The sequence below is a fragment of the Alosa sapidissima genome, chromosome 9 (genome assembly GCF_018492685.1).
Source record: "Alosa sapidissima isolate fAloSap1 chromosome 9, fAloSap1.pri, whole genome shotgun sequence".
Lineage (NCBI taxonomy): Eukaryota > Metazoa > Chordata > Actinopteri > Clupeiformes > Clupeidae > Alosa > Alosa sapidissima.
The window spans coordinates 24553089-24570951 of NC_055965.1; the positions used below are offsets into that span (position 1 = coordinate 24553089).

The 17863-nt window shown below is 40.5% G+C and overlaps 2 protein-coding genes and 1 long non-coding RNA gene across 3 annotated transcripts in view; all 3 read right to left on the minus strand.

The window, feature by feature from the left end:
* Nucleotides 1–3662, minus strand: part of LOC121719506 (fibroin heavy chain-like) — a 37816-nt gene extending 34154 nt beyond the window's left edge. The window contains exons 1-2 of the mRNA XM_042105217.1: nucleotides 3655–3662; nucleotides 1511–1564 (exon numbers count right to left, since the gene is read on the minus strand). The gene's annotated coding sequence lies outside the window, so the exon portion shown is untranslated. The remainder of the gene's footprint in view (nucleotides 1–1510; nucleotides 1565–3654) is intronic.
* A 1843-nt stretch (nucleotides 3663–5505) lies between these two features.
* On the minus strand, nucleotides 5506–6635 carry LOC121719693. The gene is made up of 2 exons (XR_006034303.1): nucleotides 6379–6635; nucleotides 5506–5791 (listed from the first exon to the last, which is right to left on the minus strand). It is a non-coding gene; the product is annotated as an uncharacterized LOC121719693 (long non-coding RNA).
* Nucleotides 6636–9257: 2622 nt separating this feature from the next.
* Nucleotides 9258–11845, minus strand: LOC121719601 (claudin-9-like). Its single transcript, XM_042105373.1, has 2 exons — nucleotides 11694–11845; nucleotides 9258–11361 (listed from the first exon to the last, which is right to left on the minus strand). The coding sequence occupies exon 2, from the start codon at nucleotides 10980–10982 to the stop codon at nucleotides 10254–10256; it is 729 nt and encodes a 242-aa protein (XP_041961307.1). The 5' UTR covers nucleotides 10983–11361; nucleotides 11694–11845; the 3' UTR covers nucleotides 9258–10253.
* Between the last annotated feature and the right edge of the window lie 6018 nt (nucleotides 11846–17863).

Below are 17863 nucleotides of genomic sequence, written 5' to 3' on the forward strand. Positions count from 1 at the left end.
CTGCTCCATCACTGAGTTCTTGTTATAGATACAGTATATACTACACAGTAGACTACACTCTCCACCACCTGCTCACTGTCCCTCTGCCCTGTATGCTTGCTTAGGCCTACATCTCCTCGTTCAAATTCAACAAACTTCAACATGTTGCTGACATAGGCTAACCTACTTGCAACCTATTTTATATTTTTGAAATTTCTACATTGGTGTTATTTTTGCACAATTGGCACTACCGGCACCCGCCGCAATTTCCACATGTGCGATTAACTATTTTGATACACTCACAGATTCCTGGTTCTGAGCCAAAATGGGAGGAGTGGGGCCTGACAAGAGCTATTGTTGGATCAGTCCAGTGTCAGTATGAAAAATTAACCAATAGGCCGCTGACTGTCTTTGCTTTGGGCCGACCGTTGGCCAAACAAGTTAAAATATACAGTATGATAGCCTACTCTATCGGCCCAAAAGGTCCGTCGGCCCACCGGGAAAATGCCCGGTACATGTATGCAGGATGGCCAGTCCGTCCCTGGTTGTCAGTTAATTCATTCAGTTCATTCATCAGTTTTGCACGTCTTTCCAAATAATACACCAAACAAGAATATAATTTTCAATTGTAGGTCTATCATAGTTATCAAGACAAATTCCTAAGACTAGAGTCTAAGGTACTTTTTTTGCATCATCACAGAGTAGCCCATTGGAATTCCATTGGAAGTATTTTAATTCCATAGAAAACAGAGCTACCCTCATCAGGTTGTGTTAAATATTTTATATTTTAGGATAGATTTACTATACGGAACGTTTTCAGACCCTTTAAACATGTCAACTCATCTTAAAATTGATTTTTTCTATCTTTTATATAGACTGCCATTCTCCGAAGTAGCAAATGTGACTCATCGTGACTCATATAATTGAATATATCACATATGTCAAAAACGTATTGCTAAATGGATGAACAAAGTCAATGAACAATCTCAAACGTGGGCTCTGTGTCTGAATCAACATCATAAAAATTGAGGCGTGGCATTGTTGGATCACTGGTAGGACAACATTCATGCAGGAAGAAGTTGATAGCATAGATATTTCCAGTAGAGTTCACCAGCCGGGCGTAAAAAAGAACATCTTAACTCTGACTACACTACGTCCTAGTGTGTCATGTGAATTTCCACCGAGTGCACCAAGCCTGGCTGTCTGAGCTTGGTCATAATGTGAATGGCATCCCAAAACCCAAATCAGGAAGTGTGTGCACACTGCACAGCCACTCAGAAACAAGCAGGCTAGTTGAATGCTCGAGGAAGAAATATAGTGATGATTTCACATCACATAAACTGTTATTGAGTGATGTTGATGCACAATAGGCTACTCAAGGTTTGAAAGTACCAGGCGATAGGGACTGTACTATACATACATTGTCATGCAGTGTACCACTTTGGGCCAAATCAATGACCAAAATGCAGTGTTGCAACTAAAACCAAATATAGACTAGGATCAACCTCTCGAACTAATCCTTCAAACTGACCTTTTGGCTGTGGTCCAGTGTCTCTGCTAGACTCCGTGTTCCGTTCTTGATCACCTGATGAGTCAGGCCACAGAGTGTATGTTTTTTGATCGAACATTAAACATAAAATTAAACACATAATATTATTTTGTGCCATGCCCATGGTCATTAATAATGCTCTTCATCAAACTGCAAAGAGAATATGCATTCTAGTATTGTAGTATATTGTAGAATATTGTGTTTAACATTGCATTTGGAGTACATTTTTCCAACACAACATTCTGCCTACATAAATGTTGTGTTCCAGAGACTGGGGGTGCAGACTAACTAACAGACTGTCAGCGACATACAGACATACAAAAATGAGGCCTTGTTTTATTATGTCTTCGTTCATACTTGGACCTGTGTAGTAAACTTAAAAGAACAAAAAACCCAATCAACATAAAAGAGTTTCTTGGGATCAAAACGGAAAGGTTTAAGGCATTAAGGAAGAAGCAGTCATTATAATCATAATGAACAAAAGGGCACTTACAGGTCAGACAGAAGCATTCTAGAGTTAGAAGTCAGACAGGTCCCGAAGAATCCAGGAAATCGGTGACACGGTGAGAACAGGTGAGGTAATTGGAGTGATAAAAAAGGCAAAAGCAAAGCATGACATGGATCAGGAACATGGCAGTACACCATGATATGTTGTACAACAGGAATTCCTGGTACGGATTGGATTGTATTGTGACAATAACAAGGGCATAAAATGAAGACATGATCAACTCAGAAATTAAACCCCAAAGGTTATTTTTTGTCTGCACTTCCAGGTAATTTTGATCAAGTAGAGGGGAATTAGAGAGTGCTGCATTCTTCCAAGGCCAAATGTTCCATCTCACAATGTTAGAGACAAAATGGATCTGCCTCTTGATTTGTCTCCAGTCCAAAATCTCATGGGTTCTCAGGGAGAAAACCTTCTGATTGTAAACGACGTTGTTGCAACTGTGTCAGTGTTAAGGCTTAGGACCCTATCATGACAGTCTAAAACGCATGGTCACTGGCGAAAAGCCTATTTAAATTTAGTGGGATGTTTATTGGGAGTGTTTTCGTTAAACGTCGGGCAGATGGCGCAACAAGGCGTTTCTAGGTTTTTTTCATCAGTCATGGGTGTGTTTTGGGCGTAACATCATTTAAACCAATGAGAATGACCTCATTGGTTTAATTCCCTTTAACACCACACAGCGCAATTTTAAACAGCTCATTGGTATTTTCATAGTCACTGGCGCAGGCGGAGTCTGCTTGCACGCGAGACCGTATGGAACAGTTATTCCACTAAACCGTACTTTACTAAAACCTAGCATATATAGCCTACACACATTTGCACTCGTCTGTTTTTTGAACTCATTGACAAAGTGAAACTAACTTCACCGTGATGTCAGTCAACGACAAAATTGTAATTGTGTAATTTGTAATGTTTTGCATGGATGTGCACTGGTGCGCGTTCCCGTGGACAAGATAAGCAGGGTGTAGTTGTGCACCCGCCCATATCACTGTAGATAATGTGCTCTAAAAATAACATATAAACAACTCGCCATGGAGGCTAGCATACGTTCAAGTTGGATCTTAATGGAGAGGACTCGAAAAGTATCATCTTTATGTAACATGCCGTTGGTGCATTTTGACTTTGTAAACATTCTCTAACAAGAGTGCAAATCAGTTTGCAGTAAAGCTACTATTTATTTAATGTTGGTCCTTCCTCTGTCTCTTGGTTCTCTAGGCTACACACAGTGCATGATGCGTGTGGTGGTAGCAGCAGCACTGATCACTGTGCTCTGCCCACTTGTGTCCACTATGTCAAGTAATTTCAAGTCAAAGAGGCAAAGTCCGAGTCAAGTCTCGGGTGAATAGTATTCAAGTCCAAGTCATGCTGAATTTTATCAAGTCGAGTCATTAATATCATTACTCCAAGTCATGTGACTCGAGTCCACACATGTCTGGTGCAGACTATGACTAACTTACAGTCAGTGACAGACAGACATACACAAATGAGGCCCTAATTTATTATGTCTTCGATCACACTTGGACTTGCGTAGTAGGCCTAAACTTAAAAGAACAAAAAAAAAAAAACAATCGACACTAAGAGTTTCTTGGATAATAATCATAATGAGCAAAAGGGCACTTACAGGTCAGACAGAAGAACACGATCCCTTAGAAGTCAGAAAGGTTCGTAAGAATCCAGGAAATATCAAATGCTGAGTGTTAAAAGCAAAGTGTGACATGGATTAAGAACATTCCTGGACTGGATTGGATCATGACAATAAAAGGAAGACATGATCAACTTTGTTATCTGCACTTCCAGGTAATTTTGATCAACTAGAGCAGTGTTTCTCAAACTTTTTCAGACAAAGGACCACTTAACCAATAAAAAAAAAGTCACGGACCACTAGCTAAAAAAAAAAAAACAGTAGACCTTCTTCAACAGTAGCCTATATTACACAATAGGCCTACTCACTGAACCACCTTGCTTACTGTTTTTGCCCCTTGCTTATTGTGTCAGAGGATTCATATGATTTAAACTGGCGTAGCTTACATAGGCGGCGTTGCAAGATTTACATACAAATTGGTTCAATATTGCAACTATTACTACACGTTTATAGACACGTTACTACACGTTTGCTCGTGGACCACTTGAGATAGCTTGCGGACCACGTGTGGTCCCCAGACCACACTTTTGGGGCAGCCGTGGCCTACTGGTTAGCGCTTCGGACTTGTAACCAGAGGGTTGCCGGTTCGAACCCCGACCAGTAGGCACGGCTGAAGTGCCCTTGAGCACGGCACCTAACTCCTCACTGCTCCCCGAGCGCCGCTGTTGTTGCAGGCAGCTCACTGCGCCGGGATTAGTGTGTGCTTCACCTCACTGTGTGCTGAGTGTGTTTCACTAATTCACGGATTGGGATAAATGCAGAGACCAAATTTCCCTCACGGGATCAAAAGAGTATATATACTTATACTTACTATACCCAGGTAAAAAAAAAAAACTATTAAAAGTATACTTTTTGAAAGTACAGTTTGTACTTTTTTCGTCAAATCCAAGTATAATTAAGTGTATTGAATTATGTATTAAGTTCAACTTAATACCAACTTGACTATACTTTGAGTGTAATTAGTGTGCTAAAATGGAACAACTTTTTTCAAACTTTAAGTGTTCTTAAGTACATTATACAAAAACAGATTTTATGAGCATTCGGAACACAGTCGCAGTACAATTTTGTAACATTCCAAGTGTATTGGAAATGTACTTAAAAGGCATTACAGTATAACTAATAATAGTGTAGTAGTGTATTTTGAATACACTCTTAGCATCCTCAATTCTATTAATTTGGCATGCTTCTGTAATATTTTAAATTAACTTCAAATGTACTTCCTGACTACAATAAGTGCCTTGAAAGTTTGCAGTTATGTTAATAAAAGTATAGTCTTAAGATACTTTAAGCATTATAAAGGCATGCAATGAATGAAAACAAAACATAATATTCATCCATAACAAAAGTAAAACATTTTTCTGAAAGTTATGGATCTCTTGAGCATATCTTTTCAAGTTGGATGTGGTAACGCGATAAAACATGCATTTGGGCGTATTATATTATTTCACATGCATAGATATTTCGAGTGGCTGTTTGGAGCGCTGGTCAGATTCCTCCTCGCTCGCACATTTTCTTCCATGCTTGGGGAGCAGTTTCCTCTGAGTGCACACGCGCAGAGAATTTGCGCGCACGCATTTAATATATACGTGTGTGAAATAATATATAATATAATACACCCGAATGCATGTTTTATCGCGCAAATGCTTTTTGCCACTATTGTGTCGCGATACTCTGCAGCCTCATTGGTAGACCATCAATTCAAAATGCTGATTTCATGAAAAACAAAAGTTGTTTACCCTCCTAGGTGAGAGAATTTGCCATCTAAGCTTGAAATTGTTTACTGGACACCCAGCCTACAAGCCAACAACTTAACAGTCTAACATGGCTAAATTTGTAATGCATGATCATTTATTGCTTATTTGTTTGCAAAGTCTTCTGGCCCAGAAAGAAAACCATGGTGGTTACGGATCATGGCTGAGGAGGAAAGGTACAGCTGGTAGAGAGTGAGTGAACTTCCCTCCCAACACTGAGATGTGGTGGCAAAAGCTGTGGTAGCTAGCTTTCTTACTAGAACACCATCTTCCAGTCTAAGATGCATAAAGTTTTCAGTGGCAACCCGGGGCTGGACAGCAGTCAAATGCATTGACCTTGGTATTAGAGAATTTGTCTCTGTTGTCTGTGAACAGAAAGAAGATGGACAACATTTTAAAGATAAACAATATTTTACACAGAAATCCATTGGCAATGATGAGATTAATTCAGATTATCTGTACCTATTTGACATTTACTTTTTATGGGTCAAATTGATATTGACAGCATCTGTTTGCCATCCTGGTATGGGTAGACCTGGCCAGGTAGTCTTTCCTTAAAGCGTTGTGCACCTTGGCACCGATATGAGTGCAACCACCCTGTTTTCTGCATTTGATTACCTTAGATTCCTTTGTTTCCAATACAACCGTATTATCGTTTTCGGGTCAAATGGCATTTTAAATGGGAGCCGTAGGGGCACTAGCCTACTATTTTGATGCATGAATCAAAATCAAAAATGTATCAAAATTGTTCTGCCCCTACGACTCCCATTCAAAATGGCATTTGACCCAGAAACAACAATACAGTCAAGCTTAATGGTGGCGCTTCTGACTTAAGTATGCTTTCAAACAAAAGTTTGACTCAGGTACATTCACAAAAAGACCCTAGGTTGCATTTTGGCTTGAGTTATGCTTTAAGAGTAATGGGGCAAGGTCCTGGATGAAGAATATTTACCTTTACTGCTGATTATTTGAGGCGTTCAGACATCTCGGTTTCAAAACTGTCCAGGAACACCTGTAAAAACATAGTTAGGCTACAGATTAAAACTAGGTAAATTACAAACACTACCATGAAATGAACTTGAATGATCTGTCAAACACGAATAATTAAAAAAATCTAAATCTATCGCATAAACCAAGGCATAATATCAATAGCACTAACTTAGTAGAACACCAGGTTTAATTCCCCCTCTAATATCAATGGTGGAAAAAAACGTTCTACTTCATAAAATGCATGTAATTTGTCCTGACTCATTTTAAAAGATGTCTCCACGATTAAATAAAAAAAACAGCTACAGTGTCATTAGCATGCCTAATGAATGTGAAGTGTGACTAGCCTAGCACCATCCTCCTTTCTGTGAGGTAGCCTACACCACACATAATACTAAAGAACATTGGTGAACTTTAGGCAAACGTTGCTTAATAAAGAACACACTTTCTTCCATCATAGTTTGTCTAACGTTAACGTTAGTGCTAGCCAACGCTTGTCAATAATCCCACAAACACAAAGCAGGCTAGTCTAATGTAGTTTTCTTCTTGATAGGGATCTGGGTCGACGTTTATGACGTTAATGTTAGCTAAATTAGCTAACGTGATCTGGCATTGCTAGCTTGTACTAGCAAGGATAAAAACAAACTCTTGAAAGATTGCTAAGCCATCAATTTAACTTCTCCAAAGACTACCGAAGGTTATAAAGAGTAAGCTACATCAGAATAATTTAACAATATGCTTTGGGACTCACCTGATAACGAATAACTTGGCACTTTAGATCCAACTGGCTTCAGCCCTTGTTATCTCATATGACGAGTCCTTCTGGCTCTGTAAGACCAGTCTCTGGCATGACTAGAATTTATGGTATCTTTAATTTGGACAAACCTGTAACCTTATACGGACCATAAACGTATGCAGCTGACATATCAGGCCTAAAGGCTACACACATTAGTATTTTATTAAAGGTGAGATGACTATGAAACTATACAAACAATGTATTAGGTCTACCAAAAAAATATACTTTCCATAAGTACACTATATTACAACTCTAAGTATTAGTAATTTAATACACTTGAACTAAATAAACTTCTTTACCATTTAAAATACACTAACAACAAAGTACACTTTTGAAAAGTACATTACAAAAACACTTTGAATATTGCACAATAAGTATATTTAATTTTAGTACACTGAAGTTGAACTTAATAACATCTACTTTGAAGTATACTTTCTCAAAGTACACATTAAACATACTTTACATAAAGTACAAAAAGTGTAAGCATACTTGCTTTGTACTTCATATACTTTAATCATATTTCTAACACACTAAAGTATACTACTTTTTTACCTGGGTACTTATACTTGAACAGGAAACCCAGAGTTTCCCTCTGCTCAGGGTTATTAACAAACGCAGATGTTACTCCTGATGCTACCTGGGTAAGCCAGTAAACTTGCTTTGTATACCCCTCATGAGGATGTGGATGTAAGTACTTATACTTTGAGAAACACTGAACTAAAGGGCCATTCAGAGAGTGCTGCCTTCTTCTGCCTCTTAATTTGGCTCCAGTCCGAAAAAACTCACGGGTTCTGTCCTGGCTCGATTCCTTCACCAAGGTTTATGCAGTTCAAATGTCTAGATTTGTTTTGTGTGTAATATTGCCCACAGACAAAAAGAGCAACCAACCAACAACAATAAAACTAACGCTCTTGGTTGGGGTAATATTGCACCAATTATGGTTCCCTCCAGACAACTTTGTCAGTTAAGGCTTGATTTTTAAAAGACTCAACTTGTGACTTACTTTAGTTTATATTTTTCATGTTTGATATATCATCTGCTAGATGTATTATTTTAAGGACTTGTTCTTTTGTTTTAATGAATAACAGTAAAATAATGTTGGTTGAAATTGCATCAGTGTGCACCATATTGTTCCATGAAGAGCCTCATAGTTGTGGATTGAGGTCATGCATAATCTGACTGCAGAACATAGACTGGTCTTTGTGTGTTATTACTGGTCCGTCATTGTCCTCTGTGTGTGTGTGTGTGTGTGTGTGTGTGTGAGAGAGAGAGAGAGAGAGAGAGTGTGTGTGGTGCAAATGTGTCTGTGTGAAGAGTGAATTTGAGTCTGTGTGTGTATGTGCGTGCATGCATGTCAATCTTGTGTGTGTGTGTGTGTGTGTGTGTGAGTTGTGTGCTCTGTGTGTCTTTGGCACGTGCACACAACAGTCAAAGTGGGAGGTGTTGTGAACTATGAAGAAGTCTGAAAGATGGTCTTAGTGAAACATTAATAAACATGCAATCATTAACCCACAGAACACCCACAATGCATTTCACTGCAGCCGTGCCGACACTTGGCCAAGTGTTCTGTTTATCTCTTTATCTCTCTCACCCTCATTCACGCCTCCTCTCCTCTCCTTTCTTTCTCTCATTCACGCCGCCTCCTCTCCTCTCCTCTCCTCTCCTCTCATTCACGTCTCCTCTCTCCCCCTCTGATGCCGTAAACTTTTATTCACAAATGGGATGATCATAATGGACAATTTCGTCAGATTATAGCACAGAGTTTATTGCACTTTTCATGAAAAGCAATATGTGTATGAGTTGCATCTATTGAACAATGTGAGTAATAACTCAACTGTAATGAAGAAAATATTTCATACTTGTCATAATAAAACCTGTTAATTTGTAGGCACACCTTTTATACCATATGTTTACACCATATATGTTGCATTGCACATATATCATTTAACACTAGAAAATTGGCCTGAGAGTCCCAAGTTAAATTATATAAAATAAGTCATCATCTTTTATTTGTTACATCACACCTTTAAGACAAATAACACAGTTCATGTTTGACATGCACTGAAAATATAACAACATTTTGAACATGTACAGTAATTGAATAACACTGTCAAAATGTAACTGAATACAAATGTTAGTCATGATTAGGCTTCTAATGTAAGCATTTGTGTTTGTTATATCACTTTCAAACAAACACACACTAAAACAAATAAACAAAAAATAAAAGAGAGCTGTTTCTTGACACTTACAAAATGTATTTTGACAAGCTGCCAGTTCAGTGCTGTACTTTGTTAATCACATGACCCTGACAAAAAATGCTGTCATTACAATGTACACCACACTGTTTATCGCAAACCTAACTTTAAGTAGGCAATCACGCAGGTGCATGCACACACATACATACACACACACACACACATTATGTTTCTCTCCTCTTCCCATTAAGTCAATCCCTGACGCTGCCTATCCTGAAATGCACTCTTTATCTGGCCTCCAAGAGGAAAAAAGAAACACCTAAGGTCAACCATCATTCTGAAAATAACCACCCCTCCCCCCCCCAAAACCAAGCCTCTGTACTTATACTACACAAACTGTCAAATGGGAAATACCCCAGTTTTCCAAATCACCCCCCCCCTTCTCAGGTGTCTACTCTTTCCTTCCTCTGTGGCCTTCTTACAAATAATTACACCATCATTACCCTTTAAATGCCCTCACTCGGCCTAATAGCCTAATATGACCTTTTGACCTCGACAAGAAATACGTCACTTCCTCTCACCTTCTCATAAAATGTGTCCTGTACCCCTGTGACATGTGTTCTACAGTCCCTTTCCCTCCCATACACATAACCACCAACATCCTCATTCAGCCCCAATGTGTTCTTTCAACCTCTACAGTCATAACGCATCACTTCCTGTAACCTTCTGCTGACGTGCACCATAGAATACCTTCATCCACTTCACCTTCCCCGTCCCCCTGTCCACCATCCACCACCCGCCCTCCAACCCCCCCGCCTTAGACGTATTCTTCTTCCCTCTCGGACTCCGTCAGACGTACGCTTTCTCCTTCTTCCCCTCGGGCGGCGTGGGCTGCGGGTTGCCCTTCCCTCCCCCGTAGGCGGCAGCTGCCACTCCTCCCGAGGTCCCTCCCCTTCCTCCTCCGCCTCCGCCTACTCCTCCTCCGGTGGGCGGAGCCGAGCCCGCGTTGATCAGAGCCCCTCCCACCAGCGTGAGCAAGGCCACGCCCCACCCCAGGTAGAGGGCGGGCCCCAGCTCCCGCTTGAGCGGCGGCGCCACCGCCGGGTCGTAGAAGTCCCTGACCACCGCGTACGCCGTCCAGCACACGGGCACCAGGAACACCACCGCGGCGGCCGCGAACAACGCCCCGCCGACCCGCGCCAGCCGCGCCTTGGTCTCCCGCACGCCGATGTCGACGTCTCCGCCGTCGCCCAGGCAACGGGTGCACTTCATGCCCAGCACGGAGAGCCCGAGCGCCAGCACGCCCAGCAGGAGGGCGAGGAGCGCCAGGACGCGGCGCGCCTGGGTGCCCGCGGGCAGCGCCAGGCCCGAGTCGAAGCTCTTGCACTGGGTGTGGCCCGAGCCCGGGCGCACCAGGCAGCTCATCCACAGCCCCTCCCACTGGGCCTCGGCCACCACCAGCTCCCCGCCCACGAACGCCGACACGCGCCAGAAGGGGGCGGCGGTCACCAGGGCCTGGCCCACCCAGCCGGTCACCGCCAGGAGCACGCCCAGCACCTGCAGGCCCGTGGTGGCCATGGCAACAAGGACGACTTGGGAGTAGCGAGGGAGGAAGAGAGAGATGTGCAAGAGGTGGTGAAAGCTAGAGCAATGGAAGATGAAATAAAGAAAGAAAGAGAGAAAGAAAAACAGATACACGGGAAATGAAAGAGAAGGATCCAGGAGAGTGAGATTTTAGAAGTCTGTTGTTTGCATATCAGAGATGTTCCATTTCTCCATTGTCTTCATGCAATGCTGATGTTCTTTCTGCTGTTTGCAGTATCCATGTAGATACATAGATCTCTGGGAGGATGCTTACAGATTGAAGGAATGAGGATGGTGGGTAAGATGATGATGATGATGATGATGGTGATGATGAAGGTGTTTTGAGTCTGAAGAGGCAAACCTCTGTCTCTATCTATATTAAAACAAAACCATACTGTAATCTCAATCAAACCAAACATGTTAATTATTCATGTATTCTATTCACCACTTGACGGTATTCACAATCAGGGAAAGGAAATGTTTTTTTTGTATCAAAAACTCAAATCAAACTCTTCAAATATTAAACAAAATCTAAATACAAATTCCACATTTATAATTGAAACAGTCTATGTTTTAGTGTGACAATTTTAGGGGTTGTAGAAATATACTTGTCACTTAGTTACACGATCATTGAGAATACAATTTAAATTGACACATTAATATTTGATCTGTTATTAACAAGTATAACATGGCAACAATACTCACATAAGAAGAGATCAGGAGAGAGGAGTTTCCATGTCCAACAGTGAGCTGCTCTGACCGATGCTCTGTGTTTGTTGTGTGTGTGTGTGTATGTGTGTCTGGCACTCACTCTGTGGAAACTATCCAGCTGTGTAGGAGGATAGTAATGTTTGGCCAAGAAGGGAATACCATCTCTCTCTCTCTCTCTCTCTCTCTCTCTCTCTCTCTCTCTCTCTCTCTCTCTCTCTCTCTCTTCTCTCTCACACACTCACTCACTCACACACACAGCCACACGTGTGTATGCGCACGCACACACACACACACGCTGGGAGAGTGGGCTGCTACATTTGCAAATAGTATAATGCCAAGAGGACACACACACTGAGACACACACACACAGAATAAGCAACAGTGTCCTTCAAACAGACCCTATGTTATTTTTTCCCCTTCTATTTCCAACATATCTTTCCAACACAACTTTCAATTCAGCAAAAGTTTTATTTTATTGGTTTCTTTGACAAAACAAACAAAGACAAACTGTTCAGTTGAGAGGAACAGACCTTCATCTCCCCCCATGCCTGATATCCCTCCTCACTGTCACACAAGGAAACCCAGAACATGAAGATGTGGATGCAAACGCTCAAGGCTTCTATAATTTCAAACCAAAGGCCACGATGGGCAAACAAGGCAAGAACACAATGAAGACAAACACTGGACTAGGCTCAATCACTGAGCTTAGTCACACACACAGCGTCTTGCCCTCTCAGATCAAGTATATCACACAAAAGAGAACTGGGGCGTATTCCAAATACTAGTGACAAACCTGGGCAAGTTAAGACAGAGTAAGTGGTAAGTGGTAAACCTGCCATTGTTTTGTTAGGTGAATGAAGTCATATAGCTCTTCTATTAGGAGCTGTACCACTTACACTTACAGTATGTACAACTTACCCAGGATTGTCACTAAACCACGTACTTGGCAGTGGTGGAATGTAACGAAGTACAAATACTTCGTTACTGTACTTAAGTAAATTTTCCACTTATTTGTACTTTACTTAAGTAAAATTTATAGTGCATACTTTTGACTTTTACTTCGTTACATTTTACAGCAATTATCTGTACTTTTACTCCGCTACATTTCTACAACACCATCGTTCCTTTTTACGATACATTTTATGATCAGTTTTTTTTTTCTCTCTGACAAACACGTTTGTTTTACCGGGGGGTTGCTACCAAAGATTCTGGAGCGCTACGTGCATTCTTAGAAACATAAGCTTCTAGTCTAGACCAAGCAAAGCGTGAGCTTGTAGCCATCTGCATTCAGTAGGCTATATTCACCAGACCCATGGCTACACTGTACATGCAACTGTGTTCTGTGCCTTTCTCTGTCTGTTATCTGCAGCGTTAGGGCCTCCTCTCCGATGAGATTGCTATCCGCGGATCAGCGAAGTTACAGGCTATGCCCATGCTTCTGTCACACGTCTGATCATTTGCGGCACAAATGAATGGTAGACTATTAATGAACCGGTGGCTGGAAAAAACGTAACATTTTCCAGATTAGGAAATATTCCTTAATTGTGTGTGATTAAATAAAGATGCATAGCCTACAATTGGGGGGTAGTAACGTGAGCGCTCATTCAATGTCTATGCGTCTGCGCAAGTGAAACTGAACTTAATCATAAAGACACCTTTCTCAGCAACTTTTCTGTTCAATCAGCATAATTGCCATTACGATCCACCCGACGTTTCCCTTGTCTACCCCGTTAAACTTCAGGCTCTCGTGTTTTGCCGAATGATACTACTCAGCAGATCACCCTAGTAGATAACCAGAATTACAGTCTCTAGAATTGTAGGTCAGAATGTAAACTGGGCCACAGATGGTAAGCACAATTGCATTAACTTAAAACTATCTAGTCGAGTATAACCTAAAACTAGCTTCATTAAAATGCCACAGCCCATACTGATTTTTCCTTTTAGAATATAGATATTAAGAGAATAAATCATTATGCAAATACTTTTACTTTTAATACTTAAAGTACATTTAAAAGCAGGTACTTTTTACTTTTACTTAAGTAGGGTTGTCATTGTGGTACTTTTACTTTTACTAAAGTAAATATTTCTCTGTGTATTTGTACTTTTACTTAAGTACTGAGGTTCAGTACTTCCTCCACCACTGGTACTTGGAATATCCCCCTGACATGTCCAGGGCTTAAATACAAACACAAATAGCACATTGGATACAGGTGAGTGCTACACATGGCGGGAAACCCCATATGTGGGAAAAACTAAAACTCAGGAGAGGCTGAACGGACTAGGTCTGCATTTGGAGCTGGAGCCGAAACCCGGACTGGAGTAGATCCAGGGACTGGAGCCGGAACAGAGGAACGAGGTGCGGCTGCTGTGACACTCACAGACTCACAGAGGTACTTTGATGTGCATTCCTACTAACTTTGTGAGTGATTAGTCTCACTGGGCACCCTCACACCCTTTATGTGCCCTTTCCGTAAGTCAGCCTTCATGCAGACTTTGCCCAAGTAAAGGGCATTACCCTCAATTCATAGTGTTGTGATGTGAAACACAGGGTTATAGGGAGTCTGGAAGCTTGAAAACAACATCAGTAAATAACTGTCATGCAATGTCTGCAACACGTTTCCGTCAATTCAATAACATGTAACAGGTGCCCGATTCCTTTTATTAGCATTTTAAACACTTACAGCCTCTCAAACTCAATTACTTAACTTTTAAAAGACTTATTGTTAGAGTCTTTGAGGGTTCAGGGCTGAAGAACTCTGCACATTGGCATCGACAGGAGAGTGCTGCAGTCCGTTGGATTTTATTCTTATATCTGAACTGAGCAGCATCTGGCATACTTTACACAGGCATTCACATACTTTAGCATCAGTTGTCAGTATTAAATATGTCCAGTAGATGGCACTATTTACCCTGAGATTCTTACAGTGAGTGCGTGAAACCACGTGATTTGACAGGAAACCATGGCAGATTTACACTACAGTAATTTTGCAGCAGTAATGCACTAGACAAATAGGCAAAGAAAAAGCACTAGGCAAAGATGCACTAGACAATCTTCTAACAATCTTCTAACTATCTAACAATCTTCAACAATCAAATCAGTAACAAAGCAGAAATTCTAGAGGAAAAGGTCTGCAATATGGTTGTCTTTCCAATGGAAATATCAGTGCCATGTTGACCTTTGTACCTCCAGAATCATTAAATTAAGTGGTATCAAAGTCTTTAGAGCAACGCCTAGTCACTTCTCAGCGTCAAGAAGAACATTATTTGTTAATAAAGTTGAAAAAATTTCATACAACCTCTTTTTAGGTTATAATAATGCAAATGTGTCTTTTGGGCATGGAGGGGTAAATGATGACGATGAAACTTTATCCTATTTAACATTGTCATTTAATACACATCAGTGCAAGTTTGTAGATATCTTGTTTCTAGACATTCCACTTTCAACATTAGATTACATTAGATGTTAGATTAGATAGATTAGATTAGACATTGTTATCTCTGATATTAGACATTGTTATCTCTGATAAGAACAACGTCTGGCATGCTTAAAGCAGCACATAACAAGATTTGCTCTCGGGGTCCCCTTACAGTTAAGAAGCACAATAATAAACAATCTAAATATACATCTTTTTCAACAAAGTATGAACATAACTCTGTTGTTAAAATATAGAGGGAATCCACTAACAGCAGTCTATATAGAGATCTCTGAATTTGTGTAGCATTGCAGCTATTCTGTTTTTGATTTCAGAGGGGAGAGGGGGCACCTACCCGCAGGGACGGATTGACGTGCACATGCATCCAGCGCGTCCCTCTTTGCTGTCGCTGTGCTGGTGCACAATTTCACACAATGAAAATGTAGTACATTATGTCATATATTATAACTCAGGCCCAATGAGAAATGAATTCCAGCAGCTGTTTTTATTATTAGCCTGTAATCTCCCTTTGCTGTCCAAACAGTCTACAGCAGGGGTTACCAACCTTTTTCATGAAACGGACCGGACAACAGTTGTCATATTTCTGACGGACCGGTAGCAGGGAAGCAGGGAATTTTGAAATTCTTGCTGTGAAATACACCCTTTTAACACAGTTTGGAGGGGCCATACAAACTTTAACAGCAAGCAGGGCCTGTTTTCTGTCTGACTCAGGTGACGTGAACATTGGCTACCTGCATGATAAGGTTTTCACTTCACTGCTGCTTGACACCTTGCATGGAGACATATTTCACTTTAACAGTGGAGATGTTAGCAAAACTATAGTGTTTGTTAAATGGAGATGCAGATCATCTCCCTAATTAATTTCTTTGCGCAACAGCCCACATTTTGCGCTCACTCCAGCAAGACGAGTGAAATAAATGTAGGCCTATTTTCAATGTCATAGGCTATTTGCTTTGATATAAGCTACTGTTAGGCCTACAAGTCGCGATTTATTCGGCTATCCAATCGCTATGCTGTTTTCATGAACATTGCAGGAATCCACTAGCCTAGAAATCTAGACGAACCCTAGCGGCAGCAAATTACATTTGCATTTGCCTACATTTGCTGCCAGGGCTAGTCTAGCAACTCTCTGTTGGCTTGTGAGCTGGAAAAATTAAACTTCTATCAGACCAATCAAATCATCGTATAGGTTAGGCGGGCTTAACATAATGATTGATGGCAGAGTTGCAACAGTTTGGCTTGAATTCCCTGCTACTTGAAAACAAAGAAGATGTATGTTGCTGTTGGCGAACAGTGTGACATGAGATAAGCTTTTTTTAAGTTGGCAAAAGTTTGAACTAGCCAACTAGCTCCGCTGGTGGGAAAACGCATGGAACTCATAGCTGTCCTATTGTGTGCAGAGGGAATTTGAAAGACAACCGATTATCCTGCCCCTCGGACTGAGCACTGCGTGAGTGCCCAGACCCTACATTTTAATGTGGGTCTGGCTCGTCAGGCTATGGTGTTATGGAACCCCGGACCGAAAGAAAAATAAACAAAATGTTTTCCTGATCAATTAATATGTCTTAATTCATAAAATATAGAGGCATAACATTAGGTGGAAGTGGTAAGCTGTGAGTGATCATTCAATCTGTATGCGTGTTTGCGAAAGTGAAACTGACAAACTGAACAGCATGATGCGAACTTCTGGGTACTCAGATTACTCGTGGGTAATGAAGTGGATTCCTAGCCTGATGAGGATCATTAATGAAGTAGATCAGAGTACCGCATCATATGCCTACTCACTACTCTACTAGAGGGACATTTTTTTGTTTTTAAAGTTGAAATATTTTCATGTGATCCTTGTTAGGTTATGGAAATGTAGGCCTATGTGTTTTGGACATGGAGCAAAAAAGAATAAGTGATTATGAAATCATTATGATCTAATACACATCAATGCAAGCTAGATATCGTGTTAATGTATATCAAGTATCTAGTTTTTACTGTTTACACACATTTTCAGAACTCTTCACACAATACCCATAATTGCTCACACAAAATGCATCAAATCTCCAGCCAAATGACACACAACATTCATGAATGTTTGTTATAAACACATATTTAAAACAAACATTCCCTTCACATTATAAACACTTTTGTCATAATATGATTTTGGACACAACATGTTCACACTGTTGCTCAAACCTAAAGCTCTATGTGTCTACGTATATTTCCATACAAGAGTTAAAGTCATCTACAGAGAGAAGTTGAAATACACAGTAAACATGTAAGCAATATTGAAATCAAACATAGTGATTTTTCCAAAAAAATTGCCATTGTGAATATAGTATTTTACAGTCAACAAGAGAAAAGGAACCAAAATACAATGACCAACAGATGTACATGGGCTTTTGAAAAAGCTGATTTGGCCAAAGACATAAATTAATGTATTTCCAAAGAATGAAATTACATACTACTATCAAATTACTTTTTTGCTTTTTCCAAAGAAAATATATTATTGTGTGTGTGTGTGTGTGTATATGTGTGTGAGAGAGAGAGTTTGGGGGGGGGGCAGTTGGGCTTGTGTATTCATAGGCCTATAGACCCTTTCAACTGCAGAAACAAATGTACATTACCAAGGTATTTCCAGAGACACAGAGAACAGCATTGAGCTAATGGTCAATGTTCTAGAGAATGTCATAGAACACTGAGCTAAATTAATTTTCATTTCAAAGTATCTGCATTGGTTCT

What these genes read in the sequence shown, in the direction of transcription:
- LOC121719601 (XM_042105373.1), bottom strand. Translation starts at nt 10,982, where the DNA reads ATGGCCACCACGGGCCTGCAGGTGCTGGGCGTGCTCCTGGCGGTGACC.